The sequence below is a fragment of the Ostrinia furnacalis genome, unplaced genomic scaffold, assembly GCF_004193835.3.
Source record: "Ostrinia furnacalis isolate ACB-3 unplaced genomic scaffold, ASM419383v2 OfSCF1210, whole genome shotgun sequence".
Taxonomy (NCBI): domain Eukaryota; kingdom Metazoa; phylum Arthropoda; class Insecta; order Lepidoptera; family Crambidae; genus Ostrinia; species Ostrinia furnacalis.
Window position 1 is genome coordinate 1 of NW_021131449.1, and position 23,222 is coordinate 23,222.

At 42.7% G+C, this 23,222-nt stretch overlaps 1 protein-coding gene across 1 annotated transcript; it reads right to left on the reverse strand.

Annotated features, from left to right (window-relative positions):
- Positions 1-40: 40 nt before the first annotated feature.
- Positions 41-22,745, reverse strand: LOC114351856 (liprin-alpha-1-like; the record flags this gene model as incomplete). Its single annotated transcript, XM_028303200.1, has 13 exons — positions 22,647-22,745; positions 19,245-19,403; positions 16,793-16,927; positions 15,675-15,749; positions 13,020-13,195; positions 12,253-12,297; positions 10,092-10,290; positions 9,520-9,647; positions 8,320-8,522; positions 4,222-4,380; positions 2,663-2,777; positions 1,702-1,858; positions 41-157 (listed from the first exon to the last, which is right to left on the reverse strand). Coding segments are annotated over exons 1-13 (1,767 nt in total), but the record flags the coding sequence as incomplete, so codon positions are not given.
- Positions 22,746-23,222: the final 477 nt, after the last annotated feature.

A 23,222-nucleotide genomic window follows, 5' to 3' on the forward strand; every position in this document is an offset into this window, starting at 1 on the left:
GAAAATGCATTAAATCGAGAAGTGTTAAATATTATGTTACCTGCGTGTTCTGCGTGGGCACCTGCAGCGCCAGCGCCATGCTGTTGGCGTCGAAGTTGTCGTCGAGCGCGATGAGCGCGCCGTGCACGCCGCTCTCCGACAAGTTGTTGGCGTATTCCTGCGCGATACAAGCCACGTGTCACTCCCACCACAGAATAATAATAAGTACTACGTACAGAAGTTTTACTTCGCGAAGAGTCAGGCACCATTTTGTTGACAAACGTCAGTGTTTAAATATTTTGACGTCACTTGTCCTTTGCAAAATAACTTACTGTACTGTTACAGTTCTGTACTTTAATAAAAACACGCGGTATGTGACGTCGCGATAAGACTAATTTCATACTTTGAAGAGTTCATAAGTTTGATTTAAATAATATTTGCTAGATCGGGGCTAGGGCTCCCCAACATTTTAGCTTAAATTACTGCAGCAGGGCTACTCCGAAACGCTGTTTATGTAGTTTCGGGTCTATTTGTCACCATCGCCCATGTTGGTATTCCGCTTTGCGTGAGCGGGAGGGCAATATTCGAAACTTCGGATAACGTTTTTCGGAGTCACCCCGCAGAATTTCGGATCCTTAAGGCGCAAGATTATGATGGGGACATAAGCACATTTATTAGATGAAAAGCACATAATTTGACTCATTGACGGTGAATTATTCACTCCAATCTATCCCAAAAAGGGGATCTCTGGGATTGAATAAACCATTTCCCCTTCATCTTCACTGCACGCCGCAGTGCAGCGCCGTCCTGTAGCGAGCCATCCCTAGCTACCTTCAGGTTGATGCAGGCGAGCCAGCGCTGCAGCCGCTCGTTGGTCCACACGAGCACGTCGCGCGCGGCGCCGTCCTGTAGCGAGCCATCCCTAGCTACCTTCAGGTTGATGCAGGCGAGCCAGCGCTGCAGCCGCTCGTTGGTCCACACGAGCACGTCGCGCGCGGCGCCGTCCTGTAGCGAGCCATCCCTAGCTACCTTCAGGTTGATGCAGGCGAGCCAGCGCTGCAGCCGCTCGTTGGTCCACACGAGCACGTCGCGCGCGGCGCCGTCCTGTAGCGAGCCATCCCTAGCTACCTTCAGGTTGATGCAGGCGAGCCAGCGCTGCAGCCGCTCGTTGGTCCACACGAGCACGTCGCGCGCGGCGCCGTCCTGTAGCGAGCCATCCCTAGCTACCTTCAGGTTGATGCAGGCGAGCCAGCGCTGCAGCCGCTCGTTGGTCCACACGAGCACGTCGCGCGCGGCGCCGTCCTGTAGCGAGCCATCCCTAGCTACCTTCAGGTTGATGCAGGCGAGCCAGCGCTGCAGCCGCTCGTTGGTCCACACGAGCACGTCGCGCGCGGCGCCGTCCTGTAGCGAGCCATCCCTAGCTACCTTCAGGTTGATGCAGGCGAGCCAGCGCTGCAGCCGCTCGTTGGTCCACACGAGCACGTCGCGCGCGGCGCCGTCCTGTAGCGAGCCATCCCTAGCTACCTTCAGGTTGATGCAGGCGAGCCAGCGCTGCAGCCGCTCGTTGGTCCACACGAGCACGTCGCGCGCGGCGCCGTCCTGTAGCGAGCCATCCCTAGCTACCTTCAGGTTGATGCAGGCGAGCCAGCGCTGCAGCCGCTCGTTGGTCCACACGAGCACGTCGCGCGCGGCGCCGTCCTGTAGCGAGCCATCCCTAGCTACCTTCAGGTTGATGCAGGCGAGCCAGCGCTGCAGCCGCTCGTTGGTCCACACGAGCACGTCGCGCACGGCGTGCTCGGCCGCGCGCCGCCGCTCCTCTAGCACGCGCACGCTGTACCCCACGCGCTTCAGGCACTGCACGCCGAAGTGGAGCGACGTCCTGCAACACAACACTCGTCAGTGAGACATTGCTCTCTATTGCTAGCTAACACTGCTAGTCTCCTCCATCAGTGGCGGCGTAGCATGGGTCGGCACCCAGGGCGATCACCGCCCTCCCCCCCGTCATAAGTCCTAAGGCACCCCCTAGGATTTACCGATTCAAAGACAATCCCCCCCCCCCCCCCCCCCTCCCGTATTCATGACATAGACCGCAGATTTGGCATGCAGATGCACCAGTGAGTACCTACTAATCTGCGCCACTTGTGTCACCCCCTAATGCTGGCGGATCAATAATGTTTCAACCACACCAACGCGTGCAAACCGCCATCACCGGCGCGATCATAGGGAAATGACAGGTCGCGTGAACTGTCATGGGTCGCACGAACTGTCATTGACCTTTGATCGGTCGGCGATGGCGTTCTGCACGCGTTGGTGTGGTTGAAATTTTAGTCATTCCTCTCACCCTGTTGTTATGTAAATTTTCGCCAGGCGCTCAGCGTTGGTTTTGCGGTTATGCTAAGCCAGTGCCGCAACGACACTGGCAAACACCGATGCTCGAAAGATGCTAATGTAGGGGTCCGTAAGCTACAATTAACAAGCATCACAAACGCAAATTCTTTATTTATGTGCACTAGTTAAATGGTTTAGAATTGTATTGTCACATAGCGCGAGAGTGCACAGCAGCGCAACAACTGTGTGTAATTTTAAATCACAAGTGTCTCCTTTTCCTGTTTATTAATAAGCGGGGACGATAATCGGTTTAGTATCATTAGATCGTCTTTTATTTTCTTAATTATTTACTCACCTGTGAAAACTGTCGACCATTTTGAGTTGCGTTCTTAAATCTCGTTTAGTTAAATGTTCTAACATTCTAGCGTCCACCAGACATTCCATAAACGTCGTCCTATATTGAGGTAATCCTGAAACAAATATGAAGCATAAAAATAATGTGATATTTCACTAATAATGCTTACTTATTACCCGACTGCGCCAAAGGAATTATTTACAATTATGTAATTGGATTGGGAGTGCAAAATTCTTGATCATTAATAGGGTAGTGGACACCTTAGCAACTCCTTATTTGATCTTTTTATCCATGTAGACGCGCCTCACCAACTTTTGGTCGAGGAAAGCACGCGGTGCGGGGAGTTTGATCCGAGCAATCCGAGCGTCATTATTGCAGTGTGTGTGTGTATACTTATGGATGATTTACTGTGTACCGATGACACTCAAACATTAGCGGAAGAATGGTGGGGCGCGTCTTCGTGGATGAAACTATCTATACAGTGTCATGAATTCAATTGAATTTAACAGCAAATTGAAAACTAACCCTAGGCGCAGACCACCGATTTTTCGTCGGCCGATAGTTTAGTCGGGCAGTTGATCAGTATAGGCATGTATGGAAGTGCGCACATTACATCGATTTGATTTGGCCGATTATTCATACAAATTAAAATCGGGCCCAACTATCGGCCAACTAAAAATCAGTGGTCTGCGCCTAGTCTTAATTTTAGAATAAATCGTCAGTTTGACATATTTCCCATATTGAAACTGTCAATGTGCCAGTTACACCAGGAGTTATTCTCGGTGTGGTGTACTACTACACAAATAAAGTGTGTGCGCTATGGCAACACTGACTAGTACGGCGCGGTGGGGAGTCAGTCGTAGTCGGGCCGCCACACGGGACGGACGTCAGTGCTTGCACTAGCTTACACAGTGAACATATATCAGTGTTTTATTTAAGACTAGCTTTCCGCCCGCGGCTTCGCCCGCGTGGAATTTTGTCTGTCACAGAAAAACTTTATCGCGCGCGTCCCTGTTTCAAAAACCGGGATAAAAACTATCCTATGTTCTTTCCCGGGACTCAAACTATCTCTATGCCAAATTTCATCAAAATCGGTTGCAAGGTTTAAGCGGGAAAGCGTAACAGACAGACAGACAGACAGACAGACAGAGTTACTTTCGCATTTATAATATTAGTTGGGATACCACACTCGGATAAAAGTTTGGTCGAATCTCAAACGAATCGGGCCTTATAAAATTAGGTGTTTTTATTATCGTAAGTGCCACTTGTGGTCTAAACTGAATAAATATTTTTGATTTTGGTTTGATTTGATATCTTATTTCTTACTAGCTGACCCGGCGAACTTTGTTCCGCCTTAATGGCAATAAATAAGCAGACTTTTTTTTATTTCGAACGGGATAAAAAGTATCCTATGTCCTTCTCCTGGCTCTAAACTACCTCCCTGACAATTTTCAGCTAAATCGGTTCAGCCGTTCTTGAGTTATAAGTGGAGTAACTAACACGACTTTCTTATAGATTGCATACTGGTTTGGACTATCAAATATAGTGGGTGCACTGACCTAGCGAGGGCAGCCACACGTTGCCGATCCACTCGTGGTTCATGTCCCCGAAGGCGAGCGCGGCGCAGGCGGTGCCGCGCGGCGCCGACGGTGACGTCAGCGACACCATCTCTTGGATCGCCAGCCGCAGCTTCAGCCGGTGCAGCGGGTTGCTTATGCCTGAGGACAGACGAATAGCCATTGGTCGTAAAGTCGTTTATAGTTCCAAAATACTGAACTGAATTGACAGTGGGGCGCCACTGTCAATACCGGATCGCTGGTTCCGATTTTTGCCATGTTGGAAACCTTATATTTATTTATTTATTGATAAAGGTACACCAACAGCAATACACATTTAAGACATTCACAGTATACAACACATATTAGGGTTTTAGTTTAAATATGTTTGCCAATTACAGGTATACACAACAATTTCCAAAACATTGCAGCTTATTAAATATATTATTTGTGTATACAAAACACTAGAATTTCACAACCAACGAGTCAAGCAATAAAGTTTTCCTATCACGAGTGTGTACTGAAAGGCTGAAAATGATTGTTTAATTTGGTTTTGAATTTGGTAGAGGAATCGTTGAAAATGTCAATATCTGGTATTATGTTTTTCGTTTCGTTGTACAGGTTACATATTCTGGCTATGGGATAGTGTACTCCAAGATTAGTCTTGTGCTTCGGTATGCTGAACAACTTGCGTATAGGGTATCGAGGATATCTGTGAGGGACATTGATTTTAATTTGGCCAAGAAGATTAGTGCTTTTAAGTTTGTTGCTTAAAATTTTGTGAAGGAACATAAGGTCTGCCTTCGCGCGTCGGTTCTTCAGAGTTGTCATTTCGAAGAATGATAGCCGTTGGTTGTAGGGGCTCCTGTGGGATATTTCGGTATGGTTGTAGATTAAGGGGTACACGAGGCATTCGAACAACTTAGAGAAGCACGACAATATTGATATCGGCCGGTAATTAGCGACATTAATTCTGTCGCCTTTTTTATAAATTGGTAAAATTCTGGCCTTTTTCCATTCATTTGGAAACATTCCATCACGTAAGGAACGATTAAATATTATCGTTAATGGAATGACCAGTGAGGCACCGCATCTTTTTACGAAAAAAGGTGGTATGTCATCTGGGCCGGGACCCTTTTTGGTATTTAGTAGTTTTATTTTTGCTAGGACGTGCGTCTCGGTTAATTGCAAGTTAGTAATGTGCTCATTAGTGCTCGTATCTGAGCTGAGAATATTGATGTTATTGGTAGTTGAGTATACCGAAGAAAAGTGGCTTGCAAATAAATTCGCTATCTCAAGCCCTGAGGACGCGGTCAAGCCATTCAGTTTCATTTCAGAGGGCAGAGCCGAGAGACCTTTGCGTTTATCTTTTATGAAACGCCAAAATTTATCAGGATTTCTACAAATGCTTGTTTCGATTTCCTTCATGTAGTTATTATGACAAATTACAGAAAGTTTATGACAACGTTCCCTAAGTAAATTGTATTCATATTTGTCTCTTAAGTTATTATATCTAATGTATCTTTTACGAGCTTTGTTCTTTTCACCAAGTAGTTTTATCATTTTTTTTGTAAACCATGGTGGAAAGTTGGACTGTTTTGATATATTTTTGGGTACATTATTGACAATTCCAGTTTTCAACCTCTCGTAAAACTCAGCAACAAGTTCGTTTACATCTATACAGTCTCTAAAAACAGCGTGCCAATCAGTACAACTCAAATCTAAGTTCAGTGACTCATAGTCTGCTTTATAAAAATTATACCTTTCACAGGACTTTGGTAACAAATTTGCAGCAGAGTCAGGTGCAAATGAAGAAGCTGTAATCAATAAGTGAGGGTGGTAAACATCCAACTTACTCAACAGATCTAGAGGTTGGGAGACATGTAAGGATTCAAAGTTGCTTAGGGCTAGATCAAGTATTCTCCCATCCGTGTTTTTGATTTGATTATGTTGGTAAAGGTTATTTATGGTTAAGAAATCCACCAGGCTATTACCCAGATCATTGTTGTAATTGTTAGGTGTCAAGTAATTACAGTTAGTGGTGAGGTCCCAGCTGATAAAGTTTAAATTAAAGTCACCCAGTACAATTACATTTTTGGTACGATTCATAACACTTTCTAAACTATTCAAAAAGCACTTCTGCACTTCCAATTTGGGTGGCGACGGCAGGTACACTGCGCAAAGTGAAAGAGACTCATATTTGTTGTTTATTTTAATTTTGATATTGACCCAGAGATCCTCACAGTTGGATTCCCAGTTTGACATTCGCATTGAAGGTAATTGTTTAGATACTGCTATTAACACGCCGCCGCCATCCTTCTTGGAGCTTGATGTGCTTGACCGATCCCTACGGTAAACTACATATCTAGAATCTATAAATTCACTGTCGGTTATGTTAGAGTTAAGCCAAGTCTCAGTGAAAACAATAATCATATAGTTATTCAATAGTATGTTTTTGTTCACTTCATTCGTCTTCGGCTTATAGTTGAACGATGGTAGCGCCCCCCTGTCATTGAGTTTGGGTGGGTCATCTATACCTGCAGGAACATGACCCTCAACATTGGGGGCTAGTTTTATCACTCACCAGCTGGCGCTACTGTACAGTAAGGTCCTGACACTTGCTAGTAATTAAGACAGTGGCACCAACTGGTGAATGCTGAAGCGGTAGGAAGACTATCGGATTTGCACTCACCAGGATGGCGCCACTGTAGAGTAAGGTCATTTCATTGGCCAGTGGTGCGAACTGTTAACTATTAAAACGATAGCCCTCATTTAGCATAGGATTTAATCTACCGACTACCTCAGGAATATGATGGCAGTGCAGTATGGCAGTAGATAAACGGAAGACTGTACTTTGTGGGTGAGGTTTACGTCCAGCAGCATAGTGGACTGACTAAATAATGGCATTTATCAGTAACAATCTGTTATTAACTGCCATTCCATTTACGAACGATTTGCAATCAGTATTCATTTTGAACTACCTTTATTTTCTTTTAATTATTGCGGATTCCAAAACAGTGAGCTATTCCCAGGGACTATGACATAATCTTTACTGGTTGGGTCCTATAACAGTTAGTTAATCCCCGGGACAAGCTTGATCTTCACTGATTGGGTCTTGTTGGCAGTAAAGCTGTAGATCCTGGCTACGCAGCAGTTGCAGCGGTGGGAACGAGATGCGTCATTAGTCCTGTCACTCTCCCACTGTCGCTCACCTATCTCCCGCTGGATCTCCTGGTCGGACAGCGCGGACATGATGGCGCCGGACTTGACGTTGGCGCGGCAGGCCGCCACGTACCAGGCCGGCCTGCCGCCCCCAGGTGACCCCCCACTGTCGCTCACCTATCTCCCGCTGGATCTCCTGGTCGGACAGCGCGGACATGATGGCGCCGGACTTGACGTTGGCGCGGCAGGCCGCCACGTACCAGGCCGGCCTGCCGCCCCCAGGTGACCCCCCACTGTCGCTCACCTATCTCCCGCTGGATCTCCTGGTCGGACAGCGCGGACATGATGGCGCCGGACTTGACGTTGGCGCGGCAGGCCGCCACGTACCAGGCCGGCCTGCCGCCCCCAGGTGACCCCCCACTGTCGCTCACCTATCTCCCGCTGGATCTCCTGGTCGGACAGCGCGGACATGATGGCGCCGGACTTGACGTTGGCGCGGCAGGCCGCCACGTACCAGGCCGGCCTGCCGCCCCCAGGTGACCCCCCACTGTCGCTCACCTATCTCCCGCTGGATCTCCTGGTCGGACAGCGCGGACATGATGGCGCCGGACTTGACGTTGGCGCGGCAGGCCGCCACGTACCAGGCCGGCCTGCCGCCCCCAGGTGACCCCCCACTGTCGCTCACCTATCTCCCGCTGGATCTCCTGGTCGGACAGCGCGGACATGATGGCGCCGGACTTGACGTTGGCGCGGCAGGCCGCCACGTACCAGGCCGGCCTGCCGCCCCCAGGTGACCCCCCACTGTCGCTCACCTATCTCCCGCTGGATCTCCTGGTCGGACAGCGCGGACATGATGGCGCCGGACTTGACGTTGGCGCGGCAGGCCGCCACGTACCAGGCCGGCCTGCCGCCCCCAGGTGACCCCCCACTGTCGCTCACCTATCTCCCGCTGGATCTCCTGGTCGGACAGCGCGGACATGATGGCGCCGGACTTGACGTTGGCGCGGCAGGCCGCCACGTACCAGGCCGGCATGCCGACCCACAGTTCGAGCCACGCCACCACGGTGGGCCCGTTCCATAGCGCGAAGGGCGTGCCTGCACGCATCGCCTCGCCTAGGAGCTCGTGCCGGTAGTCCCTTTCTCTGCGGAAGAGAAATGGTGAATTTAAGAATAACAAGAATAAGAATACTTTATTCAGCATAGAAAAATAAAATAAAAATACAGTACATATAACATTAAACTACAAGCTATGCTGAAGAGGCGTCCGCTCAGCTATATTCGCGACATAACAAGCGCCATGTCGAGAAGCTGGTTTTCAGCGGGAACCAACACGATGAAGATTGCGGATTGCGCGCCCTCTTGACCGGGACCATATTGAGGCTACCAGTCAAGAAGGCGCGCAACAGGGGGCTTTATGGACGGTGATCACAAAAAAGAGAGAGAGAAAAAAAACAAAACAAAAAAAACAAAACAATAATTTGATATGTCAAAAATTTGATAAGGTTTCGACATTCTTGCTCTTAAATTTGTTTGTGTCGGCCAGTAGGTCTGGGATATAAGGATCCGACACTCGCTCCTAATATTTATTTATTCGGCTAATAGGCCTGGGATACGCGCCACGATAAACTTTTATCGAAACATATCGATTTTGCACAAGAAGCTCATACATTTGTCGTCTAAAATCATCGATAAGTTTGTATCACAACGCACATCCTAGCCCAGCTGACCTATGAAGTTCAGTGTTTTCACGGTTCAACCTTGTTTTCTCACACAAGATAGATAGTTACTAGATAGGTATGCGTGAATTCTAACCAAATATTTCCGAGATTATTTCAAGTGCCTCTAGGATAGTAGAATGTAAATTGCAATACCTCTATGGCATCAACTAGTGGCATGGTGACAACTTGAGGAATTGGTGGAGTATTAACCTCTCATGTACCTTAGCACGATCAACATGCGTACAGCGCCCCTAGCGGCTATTTTCAAGAACCATCTTCATAGATTTTTTGACGTAATCGCTAGCGAGCACACCTAACGTAAAGTCATGGTAAGCACACAGGACGAGGCACAAACTACTTTCCCATTGTCTGGAATCTCAGCATTCGACAAGATTTCAAAAGGTAAGATTAGAATACTAACTTTGTCTTCGAGCGCGCGTAGTCTTGATGTTGCAGTGGCGCGAGGTCAGGCGCAGGTTCGTCTCCCAGCGACGACAGCCCGAGCGACGACGCCGACGACAGCGACCGAGCGCCACCGGTCTGTTGCATCTGGACACGAAATTCAAAATGAAGTTACGATTGTCAACATAATTTAAACTTTTACAGGGATTTGGAACCAACTCTGATCAACCATCAAACAACCCAAGACAGACTGTCTCGGTGCCTTAGAGAGCTTATAGACGAGCGACATTATGTCGGCGACAGGTTGCGATAGTGGGAGGCGACTGTAAGCGGCTGTCGGCGACATCTACGACTCGCGTCTTTCGCTGTCATGACATGTTGACACTCTGACTATAATGTTAGTGAAGAGGCCTGTCTTCGAAAGTCACGATGCATCGGCGACTGTCAGTGACCAACGGCGGTATTTACGATGCTTCGCTGTCGTCGGCGATTATCGACGACTGTCGCAGACTAAAGTTGCAAGTTGTCGTTTATGAGCTCAACTATAAATGAAACATAAAAGCAGATTGTCAATATTTTATCTACACTCACCGGTAATCCAGCCTTTTCTTTCTTACTAAAGAACCTTCCTAACGAGCTCTTGATGCCCCGCTTCTTCTGCTGGTGCATAGAAGCGATGGAGACGGCCGAGGCGGCCGCCGCCACGCCCCGCGGCAGCCCCGGCGACGCCCCGCCGCCGCCGCCGCCCCAGCCGCTCGTGGTTAGCCCGCCTAACGACTCTTGACTTGAGCTAGAAGGACAATATGAGGTTAAAATGTCAGAGTAAAGCAATTTTTAGGCACAGTCAGCGTCAAATAGTTCGTGGCACCGAAAGTAGCAAAAATCTTCGCTACAAGTCCATGTTACAACTGGAATAAGGTTGTATTGTCAACTTTTTGGCCTCTTTGGGCGTCACAAACTATTTGACGCTGAAGACATGTTGACACCACCAATCAATTGACGTACTTTTTAAAACTGTCAAAACGAAACTCTCCCATTGATTTTGTATGGCACTACAAGCAAGTGACGTCATTATTTTATTAACTCAATTAAACTACTTTTTTCAATTACAATGCGAACAAAAATCGTAATTTACAGGTAATTTAAAATTAATTAAGTTTTTAAGACCAGAATGAAGGGTCTTTTTAAAAAAGTTGTGGTTTCGAATTATTGGAGTATGGTGTCAAACTGTCTATTGTGCATGGGCGTTAGACATTGGCATGAAACTGCGTAGGCACAGATATGCACCGGCGAAGTCTCATACAAATATCAAAACAACGATTTTTTAATTAGGTTGGTGCAAACACTTCCAAAAACAATGACGTACGAGTATGTATGAATGATGATGGCACAAAATTATATCCTTAGCCAACAGATGAGACATACGTTACGATGAATTTAGCTCCATGTAACTTAGCTGGACATAGACTGACACGTAAGCACAAATGAACATTACAACACAAGTGAGAAGATAATATGTGCAAAATTGAATCCTCATTTTTTTTATGTGTCAGCTCTTTACAATTTATGTCACTAAAATGGAATTACTGTGGATCATTAGCCGTGGGCTCTACGAGTCTAATGGATAGGGTCACACAAAATGAAAGTCCAACATACCGCGATACTCCATAAGATCGAAGGGGACCGCAAATGAAGGCACAACCCTTAGTAATTCCATTTTATTAATAAAAAATTAGAAATAAAATTTGTGACAAAATATAACATTAATAATAAGCTTTTGTGAATTGCAAAATTTATAAAATATTTTTAAGCTAGTAGCCACCAACAAAATAGATTTAGATAAATAGGAATTCGTTGCAATGATTATTTAAATCGAAGGTATTATTTTTTCTTTCAGATGTAACTCCCAGATTTAACAAGACAAGGGTGGTGAAACAAATAGTTATCGATCATCTTGTACAAGTTGGATTTAAGGCACAATCTATGGGGCACATAGTTAAATACAGTGTCTGGGCAGTCACACCATACATTGGCCAAATTAACCTCGGACAAAGATATAGGTTTTGATGAATAGGATAGTGGTCTGGCGGTGGTCATTGGATTGGCAGAGAAAGACAACCGTCTGTGTGAGAGAGACAGCAGGTTAGTAGGTGGTAGTATGCGATTGGAAGGACCAGGAATTGGATCCGTTTGGCGTAGCATATGAGTAGTGGAATGGGACATCGGTTGAAGAGTATTTGTAGAGTGAAAAATTGGTTTTGGGATATGTGTCATAGAATTACTAGGACCAGATACTGGTTGATTAGGTAAATGTCTTAAGTTGGGATTGGAAGCATGGGATATAAGGATGGTCGGGAGTGATTTTGTATTTGTGGGATGAGACATGAGATTGGTAGGATGTGACATACGATTGTTGGGTGGAGTTATTGTATTGGGGGCGTGGCTTAATGTGTTTGTGGAATATGACGTTCTGATAACGGGGTGAGCCGTTAGATTGTAACTATGCGTTCTGTTAGAGGCATGCAATGTCGCATTGGTAGGATAAGACACTGGATTATTAGGGCGAGTTATTGTACTATGAGGCATATGATTAGTTGGTATATGTTGGAGATTCGTCGCGTTTGTAGAATAAGACATTGGGTTACTGGGATGAGTCATTGTATTTGGCATATGGTTAGTTGGTATATGTTGGAGGGCTGTAACGTCTATTGAGTTGGTGGCTACAGGTGTAAAGTGAGAGCCAGGTGTCCACCTGTGGATCGGGAACCGCGCGAGGCTCCCCGACATCATTGAAGTCCTGGCAGCGTGAAAGAGAATTCATTAGTATGTTAGTAATGAGACAAAACTTTCAAATAGTATTGAGGTAAATTAGTGAAAAGGTATTAGTAGTTTGTCGAGCGAAATTAAAAACTTCTTAGAATAGTCCTAAATAAGCAGATAGCACATGGCCGTACGATTGAATTACATAGGTAAACAAAATTCGTGCGTTATTAACCGCATATTATTATGATGCCCTTTTTGGTCACTATTGACTAAACGAGTTATTGAAACTTATTTTTATGTGCCAGGAGGCAAAAGAGCAGACGGATCACCTGATGGTAAGTGATTACCGTCGCCCGTAGACACCCGCAGTCCCAGGGGCGTTACAGGTGCATTGCCGGCCTTTAAGGTGAAGATACGCTCTCGTCTTAACCACTTAGCCTGTCTAAAGCCTGGTACGTGAGCACGTAGAATCCCGTCCAATGACCCCAAGCTACCCATTCTTATCGCTCGCGCGTAATTATATTGCTGTCGCGACTGTGCGACGGGCGCCCCCAGTGAGTGTGAGAGCACGACAGCAACATAATTACGTGCGAGCGACAAGGATGGGCAGCTTGGGGTCATTGGACGGGATTCTACGTGCTCACGGACCAGGCTTTAGTAGCACATAGAAGTCTTTGTATAACAATTTCCTATGTCCATAAACGGCTGTAAATCAGCAAATAAAGAAAATAATAGTCAATCACACAAACAACTCACGAGTCATAAGGCGGCTGGTAGTGCGTCCTGCTCAGTCGGTCGCGCTCGGCGTGCAACGCGCGCGCCGCACGCTCTAGTCGTAGCGAACGCGCGGTCAGCGGAGACTCCGCCCCTTCGGCGCCGGCGGGGCCCGCGGGGCCCGCCCCCATGCCCGCACCTTCTTCGCACAACTGTAACTGTACGATGATATAATCAATATAATTTGTTAATTGTGAAAAATCTAAAACGTTAAAACGGTATCGTTATAGCCAATGAGCTGTTGTCATAGTGACAATGTCACACTAGGATCAAACGTTAGAATTTTGTGCTAAGTGATGAATTGTATTTAAACTAATGCAATACAGGGTGGAATTTTGTAATGCCACCTGGAGGGAAAGTACTCTTAATACTGTAGATAGAAAATTTTACTCAAAGAAAACATTCCTTTATTTTTGAAAAGAAAGTGAACTGCATTAAAGGATTTTCGAAAATTTTTCGAAAATTCACTACCATACCATAAAAATTTTCTGTACATTAATTAAAATAATTTAAGATTTCATGGTTTCCCTTTCATTTGATTTATCAAGTTTGTTAGAGAGATTTCATCCTTATACTTAATCCTAACGATCGATGTAATAAAAATACAGGGTGTAAATTTTAACATATTTTAGTTGGTTCGATTCCCGGGTGTGGCAAGCAAATTTTTGGAAATCTTTGAATGCAGTTCTATTTCTTTAAAAAAATAAACGAATGTTTTATTTGCGAAAAATGTTCTATCTACAATATTAAGAGTACTTTCCCTCCAGGTGGCATTACAAAATTCCACCCTGTATAGTGTGAATGTTGAGTATTTAGTGTTTTATTTATGGGAATGGATCTACCGGCCTTAAATTGGAATTTGATCATCACTTTCCATCAGGTGAGATGGCGGCCAAGAGCTTCGTTTAAGTGGATAAAAAAAAATACTTTTAGACCTTTTAGAGGCGTTGCTTATTACTCTGATCTGCAGAGAGCAGAGAGAGATTCTGCATTTTTCAATTTGCATTTTGCATGCGCAATAAATGTGAGCTTATCTGATATCATTAATACAAAAGAAATCGCTTAAGTTAACTAGAAAGTACTAGACATGTTTCACAATATTCAACACTACAGATTTTTTAAAATATTATTTACATTATGATTTATAGATACTCCAATCCAAATTACAAAAATCTTCATAATAATCTCCAATAGATCTTGACTACTTCAAGATATGTTTCATTTCTAAATGTAGGTAGTTATTGTAGGTCCAAAAATAATAGGTTTTCATGCTATACAGGTGCTAAAATACACAAAGAGTAATAATAAAATACATAACTATACTATTCAAAGAAGTTCGATCAATAAACCATAGCTAAAAGTTAGTCTATCCTTGATCTACTTTCTAAAGACTAAATTAATTGGTTCGCCACAAATTATTTCAATTGATGCTTTAGTTTTAAAGATGTCTACTCACTTTTAGCTGTGGAAATAGTATGATTAATCATGTATCAGTTATCGGTACGTTTAAAATACATTTAATTCATAACAGTTTAGGTTTTACATTATTTTTGCTGTTTAAGCATTGTCTAACTACTTGGCAAAAGCAACAAAGTGCTTCACAATCAATATTCAATTTCTATATAAATAAATACATTAAGCGTAGGTATTAATATAATTCTATGAAGCAGTGGGTACAATTTTAGTTTGAAGAGTTTGTTTTGGCAAAAAAATAATCATGCTTCAGCTTTCAGTTCATATGTTTTCACGGTTTACGTTTAAAAACGCTTATAAGGTAGTGTAAATAAAAACTAAAATTGGTGGTACAGTATTGGTTTGCTTGGTCTAACTAAATAATAACACAGTTTTACTTTGGATATCTTAAAAGCTAAAGCTAAGCGTATTTTTATTCTTGAACTAACATAATTTGTTAACTATCTTAATGGCTAGTACAAACTTTCAGCAAAATAAGTAGATTCAGCCAGCGCAACACTAACAAAATTTGTGCAATACATAGTTGTTTTTACCTTTCCCAGTCATTTATAGTTTATTATCTGTTTAGGACCTTTTCCAATTTGTTGTTTCATTCTTTGCTTCGAATAGCTTCTCTAAGGTTTTCTTGTTAAAAGGTTAAGAATCTGTAAAATCTGTTTGATGTAACGTCTCTATGCTCAAACTTGGTTCAAGCTCAAGAGCAGACTCAATCATTAGTTAAATATTTAGGCAACCACTGCCTTGAAACTACTCTTGACTGTCTAGACAGGCTTGTGATGTCTAGACTTGCAATTGACGATTTGCAACGACGCTGGTAGGGCAAAAAAAGAATGAGACATGTATAGGCTCCTTAAGAGCATTTGATGATTTGTAAGTACTAATTTAATTAGTCTAAACAAATAAAGATAATTTTGATTTTGATGACGACTAATTTAGTTAGTTCAAAACTTCAAATATAATAGGAAGACACGGGTAATTTATGAATGAGTTACATTATGTACTCACGGCTTGACGTTTCGGCTGTTATGCTGCAGCCGTGGTCACAAAAAGCTAAAGGATTGTAATGGAACGCTAAAGTTTAAAATCTTATAGTCCAAAGAAATTTTTGATTTCGCATTTGTATTCCTGGGAAAGGTATTGGCAGACGTGTCGAGTGCGACCGACCTGGCTGGAGGGCAGGCTTTCGGAGGAGGGCGGCGGCCGGTACACCGCGTGTCCGGGCGACATCGACGCCGGCGCCTGCCACCATACACGCACGCTTATATTACTACCTGTCTCTTTCACTCGGCTTAGGGTTAAAGGGTGATAGAGCAAGATGCATAATGCAACCGATAAACTGTCAATTAATCCAGAGTTTGAGGGCCAGATTCCAATGGCGAGGTCATTGTGCAATATTAGTTTTTTTATCTTGCTTGGGATACTGGTATAAGTGAAAAATACAAGCAAACAGAACAGTGTCTTTCTAAGACACGATAAGAGTGAAAGATTTAATATTAAATATCTTATTCTTATAGAACTAAATCACAATCCCATCATGAGCTATCTATAAAAGAATGAGCTGAATGGATGCTTGATGTAATTTACACAACAAATTATAATGTAGGTGTACTTGTACATTATTCATTATCACATAAGACAATGTCTAATTTATATTTTAAATTAATTTAAAAATCTGATAAATAACAAACAGTTATTTCAATCAAAACCATAACCTTTACCAACAAATAACAAGAGAACGCAGAACTGCTAAAATAGACAGTTTGACACCATACCCCAATAATTCGAAACCACAACTTTTTTAAAAATACCCTTCATTCTGGTGTTAAAAACTTAATTAATTTTAAATTAACTGTAAATTACGATTGTTGGTCGCATTGTAATTGAAAAAAGTAGTTTAATTGAGTTGACAAAATAGTGACGTCACTTGCTTGTAGTGCCATACAAAATCTATGGGAGAGTTTCGTTTTGACAGTTTTAAAAAGTACGTCAATTGACTGGTGGTGTCAACATGTCTATGTGTGGCAGTGGGCGGGGCATATAACTCATAGAGCTGATGGCCGCTGGGGCAGAAAAGTCTCGAACGGCAACCACGGGACGGAAGACGTAGTGTGGGCAGGCCTCAACGATCTGGTGAAAGTCGCTGGAAGAACCTGAATGCAAGCAGCGTAGGACCGGTGGTTATGGAAATCCTTGGGGAGGCTTTTAAGTCCAGCAGTGGAGTTATTGGGCTGAAACGAAGCAACAATCAACTTAAAGAACCAACAATTTCCCCCATAGCTTACCGTGTGGTACTTGTGGTGCGACGCGTGGTGCGGATGAGGCGGGTGCGGCAGCGGGTGCGGACGCGACGGCGAGGCGGCCAGCGGCGGCGACTCGCCGCGCCGCGACACCACGTTCATATGCTCGTAGCTGCCCACCTGATGTTAATGTTGTTACATTAGTATCCTTCTTCTTATCGTGTCGACAACAATTACAACAAACCTAGTCTTGTCTGCGAACACTGCTGTCGCGCTCGCACAGTCGCGACAACAATACAGGGTGTTAGGTGTATGCGAGTCATTTCTACTAGTACCTTAATATGTAAGTCTAGATATTAGCACGTCACTACCTTGTTTAATATACCACGCAATCTTGTATACCCATTCTTATGATACACCATACAAGAATACATGGTAAATTCAGTGAACTGCTCCTGAATCGAATGTACCTACTACTGCTATTTCTATTTATTTATATTAACCGGCAGACAGTGGTGACTGAGTTTGTTGCGGCGCTTCTTCTCAGCACTTGCCAAATGTTGGTCTCGAAGCGCTGGTAGGGTAAAAAGATTATGAGACATGTAGAGGCTCCTTAAGAGCAAAATGACGATTTGTAAGAACTATTTATTAGTCTAAACAAATAAAGAAATTTTGACTTTGACTTTGAAAATGGGTATATAAGCCGACACTAGCCCATGTTAACATGGTCATATAAATGGTATGGTGAAGTCAGAAAATTGATATCTTCATTTTAATTATTTTAATTTTCATACAAATCGGATTTTATAAAATTTATTTTGTGTATGAATATTAAAAAAATTAAAATGAAGATATCAAATTTCTGACTTCACCATACCATTTATATGACCATGTTAACATGGGCTAGTGTCGGCTCATATACTCATTTACCTAACACCCTGTATAATGAGGGCTATCGTTTTTATACTTAACAGTTGGCACCCCTGGCGATTGACAGGACCTTACTCTACAGTGGCGCCATCTTGACGAGTGCAAATGCGATAGTCCTCCTACCACTTTCGCGCTCACCAGTTGGTGTCACTGTCTTCGCTACTAGCAAGTGACAGGACCTTACTCTACAGTGGCGCTAACTGGTGAGCGCTAAAACGATAGCCCTCATTACGCGCGAGCGATAAGGATGGGTACCTTGGGGTCATTGGACAAAATTCTACGTGCTCGCAGACCAGACTATACACAGTGACAGCCCAAAACTCCGCTAGAAGAGTGGCGTTGTCAGCAGCATTCATAATGTATCCGTTACACGTTGGTTACTAAATCAATCATTTAATCGCTAAGCCTAAATGGGTAACATGATGTACTGGATAATATGATAACCAAACCTTGTAAACATTCATGAAAGGCAATAAACACATTCTGACTTCGACTTTTGACATTAAATCCTGCGTGCAGCTCGGGTTTACACTGGCTTTTGACAAACTTGACCTTCATTGGTTGGGGTTTTATTGGCGGTCAAGCTGTAGATCCTGGCTACACGGGAGTTGTAGCGGTGGGAATAGTCCCGTGGCTTTTGCCACGTCTTCACCCGTGTCAAATGGAGTTTGATTAGACTCGTATTCATTTGAGCAGCCTCTTCTACAGAAGCAGACTGCGGCTGCTCATGTGGATACGAGGCTTGAGGCAGTTGGTAACACTGAGCGCGCAAAATCGTTAAAATCTGCCTCAGTCCACAGCGAGTCGTCTGTCGTATCGTATATCAGGTTGAGACAGCGTCTCTATTTAAGCGGAGCCTGCTTGCCTCTAGTGGAGATCCAGCTTTTCACTATTGAAACTGAATCTTGTGAATATTATTATATTTTACAGCACAAAAATGTTAAAATATACCTAAATACTTTGTATTGGATATGTAGACCTGTCTTTAAATCATATCATACCCGTCACCAAATCAGTATCTATTCATCTTATAAAATTAAGAAAACTATAATTTCACAGGTTTTAAACGTTTACTAACATCCAATTCAAGCGAAGAGTAGGGGCAGCCTAGCTGTGGCTTGAACGGCCAGTCTGTAGACTGCCAGAACTGCCATCTGGCGTGACAGGCGCTAAACAAACATCCTTACAATTTTATTGAAATGTATCAAATAATTTGTCAATTTAGGAAACTTTCAACAATACGTTCTGGAGTGGAGGCTGAATATTGGTAAGTGTAACATGAAATGTCTTCCAGATCATAGGGCAAAGAATATGAAATGTAGTTGATAGAGTTGAACATAAAGATCGGAGCTGAGCTGAGCTAAGCTTCAGATCGGACTCAAAAGTGTGTATTGCTGGAGACCCGTCGCAGTCTAAGGTATGCTGATGATTTATTAGTCAAGCTCCTGTAACAGGACTATTTCACCTGTTGGGGTACGTTGGTTATCAGCTAGTTTTGGTGGTGTATTTCTCCTGTTGGGTCACGGAGACTATCAGCCCCATAAACAGGCCCTGTCAGGAAGCGTACCCGGGACTCGAGCTCCTCGGCGCGCGCCTCGGTGGACTGCTTCTCCTCCTGGATGAGGCGGATCTCAGTGTTGATGGCGTCGAGCTGCTCCTGCAGCATGAGCGCCAGGGCGGCCGCGTCCGTGTGCCCGCCTTCGACGCCGCCGTCCGACTCGTCGTTCTGTAGTACGAAAATATTATTAGGCTGCTTGTACTATCGCCAACAGTGTTAACTGCCCATTGAAAGTCATGTCATCTCGTTCTATCGCAAAGAATCGCCATTTGATTAGAGCGAGAGCAAAAACGGAAATGGATAGTTAACCCTTAACTGGTATCGTAAATTGGACATACGTAACTGGTATCGTGGGGGCCGCGCGGCCCCCATACTATGTTTGCTTCTAGCAAGCATGTTTTACCTATATACTTGAATAAATGCTCATAAATGATATACAGGGTGTTTGGCGCATCGTGTGCCAAAATAATTTGGCGGATAGAATGGGTCATTTCCTATATTTTCAGCCCCCATAACACGTTCCATGCCAGGCGGCTACTTTTAAATTAATTTTTTTAGTAATTTCACCAGAATACCCAAATCGCATCATTTAATTTCGATTTAAAAAAAAACTACTAGGCGTAGCTTCAAAGTAAATATTTTATTTTGACGTGCATTGATGTAGGGTTGCATCAAATCTAAATTTATTGGCAAATATCATCTAGGTTTTTTTTAATTCAACTTTGAAGTTTTCCGAAAAGTTAAAAATGGACTGAACAATTAAGTTTACATGGCTATAAAAAAATAAATAAAAGAGATAGCAATCTTCGGATTTTATCAAAACTTCTCTAGTCTATCCCCATTCAAATGGTATACTAATCTTGTTTAAATAATAACAACAACTTCACAAATTCCTTAAATTAGTGCATTGACTCTACTCGGACTGATTTGCGAAATTTGTGTTTATAGCCCCTTTTTGTGTGAATAGCACGTTATTAAACACCTAGCAGGTAAAAAATATTTATCTTATGCAATGTAAAAACCTTTTCCCTATCGTTTTTTAATGTGGATTTCTTGAATTTAAGGACGAAAATAATTATTTTGATCGTTTATTAATTATTATTACAAATTTAGTTCAAAATGTCCGCCTCGGCAACGTATACAGTCACGACATCTTCTTCTAATTTCGACTGTTGTCGTATGCAGCCACATTTATTTTTTTATTACTACAAAGGCGTTTTTTATTCGTTGTTGTAGTTCTTCTATTGTTTGAATCCGTTACGTACACCAGTTCTTTAGCTCGTCCCCAGACGTAAAAATCTAACGGAATTAGGTCTGGGGAACGTGCAGGCCACTGTATAGGGCCATCTCTTCTAATCCACGAGTAGAAAACGCCTTTGTAGTAATAAAAAGAGAAATATGGCTGCATACGACAACAGTCAAAATTAGAAGAAGATGTCGTGAGTGTATACGTTGCCGAGGCGGTCATTTTGAACAAAATTTGTAATAATTAATAAACGATCAAAATAATTTTTTTTTGTCTTTAATTTCACGAAATCCCCATTGAAAAACGATAGGGAAAAGGTTTTTACATTGCATAAGATAAATAATTTTTACCTGTTAGGTGTTTAATAACGTGCTATTCACACAAAAAGGGGCTATAAACACAAATTTCGCAAATCAGTTCGAGTAGAGTCAATGCACTAATTTAAGGAATTTGTGAAGTTATTATTATTATTTAAATAAGATTAGTATACCGTTTGAATGGGGATAGACTAGAGAAGTTTTGATAAAATCCGAAGATCGCTATCTCTTTTATTTATTTTTTTAAAGCCATGTAAACTTAAATGTTCAGTCCATTTTTAACTTTTCGGAAAACTTCAAAGCTGAATTAAAAAGAAACTAGATAATATTTGCCAGTAAATTTAGATTTGATGCAACCCTACATCAATTCACGTCAAAACAAAATATTTACTTTGAGGCTACGCTTAGTAGTTTTTTTTTTAATCGAAATTAAATGATGCGATTTGGGTATTTTGGTGAAATTACTAAAAAAAAATAATATAAAAGTAGCCGCCTGGCATGGAACGTGTTATGGGGGCTGAAAATATAGGAAATGACCCATTCTATCTGCCAAATCATTTTGGCACACGATGCGCCAAACACCCTGTATATCAGGCTTTTTCTATGTAATTATTTAGTTTTTATTGTAATTAATCTTCTTACTTATATACTTCAAGACATTACATAATAGTAACAACTTTTTACGTAATATTTTTTTAACGTTACAAATATCTATGAAACCTTCGTTCAGAAAGTTATAATCAAAAATATTATTATTTTAATTAATCCATAATAATGTGAACTTAATAATAAATAAAGTTTTAATGTAATGTTTCATAAAAATAATAAGCATTTTATAAAAATAAAAACATAAATATTATGTTGACAAACATTAGCAGGTGCTGGTGGATTTTCAGACCACTTGTATTTATTTTTTCATAGTAGCTGGATTGGCTAGGTCCTACAACATCTTCATTTTCACTCTCTGAAGAAAAAACTTGAAAATCAGAATCAATATCCTCATTATCGACCGAATATTGGTTGTTGGGTCTTCACAATGACCTATAATTTTATTATCACTATATCCTTCTTCTGACATGCTACTAATCACTAATTTGGAGTCAAAAACTTCGTTCTAGGTATCTTTATTGTTTTATCACTAATAAGCCATAAATACTGCAAGAAAACAAAAAACAAATAAAAATTGCCATGAAAAAAAAACTAACGTAACTGGTATTGTGGGGGCCGCGCGGACCCCAACACGTGCATATCTTCGTCCTGGTGAATGATACAGTGCTGAAACGCCTGCACCAGACGCGAGTAGCACCGAAATGAGAATACCAAAAATTTTGGCTGCCCACGATGCGTAGCTTCTTAGAAATCAAAGAAAACGTCATGCGTGGGGGCCGCGCGGCCCCCACGATACCAGTTAAGGGTTAACAGTGTGGGCGTGTGTACATGCTACGTAAGAAAAGTCGCCGGGCTTTTTCAAGAATTCGTGTCGTTTCTACACACGAAGCGTGTACATTGCTTCGGCACTGACCAAGAAATAATTATTGTCTGCACTAGATTCGACATGCGGCGGATGCGCACTGTGTGACAAATTTTCGTAGCTAGGTCCGTCGAAATTCTTGCCTTGTCTGCGGCAGACACGGTGAAATTTCTTAGCGTGTACAAGAAGCCTAAAGGTATAGATACACATGTTCATTACAAGCACGAAAGTTGAAACATTGCGTAATAAGTATGTTAATTTCGAGTTGTTCAAGCACGCCTGTTTTAAGTATGACATTTTATGTTCATGCAGTCCAGTGGCTTGATCATGAGCAAAGCCACCAGAATTTAGTGCAAAGTAACTAAATAACAACGTACCTCCGCGTCGCTGGACACGTCGAAGGGTTGCTGCGAGGCCAGCGCATGCGCCTGCTGCAGCTGCTCCCACGAGCCGTCCAGCTGTAGGGAAGCAAACATAACTACAATATTTAGACATGTTGACACCACCAGTCAATTGACGTACTTTTTAAAACTGTCAAAACGAAACTCCCCCATAGATTTTGTATGGCACTACAAGCAAGTGACGTCACTAATTTGTCAACTCAATTAAACTACTTTTTTCAATTACAATGCGAACAAAAATCATAATTTACAGGTAATTTAAAATGAATTAAGTTTTTAAGACTAGAATGAAGGGTCTTTTTAAAACAGTTGTGGTTTCGAATTATTGGGGTATGGTGTCAAACTGTCTATTAAGATATTATACATTATGTACAAGTCTCAACTGTCTATCCGTGACGGTTCTCGAGATATCCTACTGACAGAGGCATGGATAGGATGAATAGGATGGATCCCTTTGCCATCCTTCTTTGCTCACACATGCCGTTATATGTATACGTTTCAAAACAATATTTTTCATGGAAATCAACCGCAGACGTCACTCACGGGGCCAAT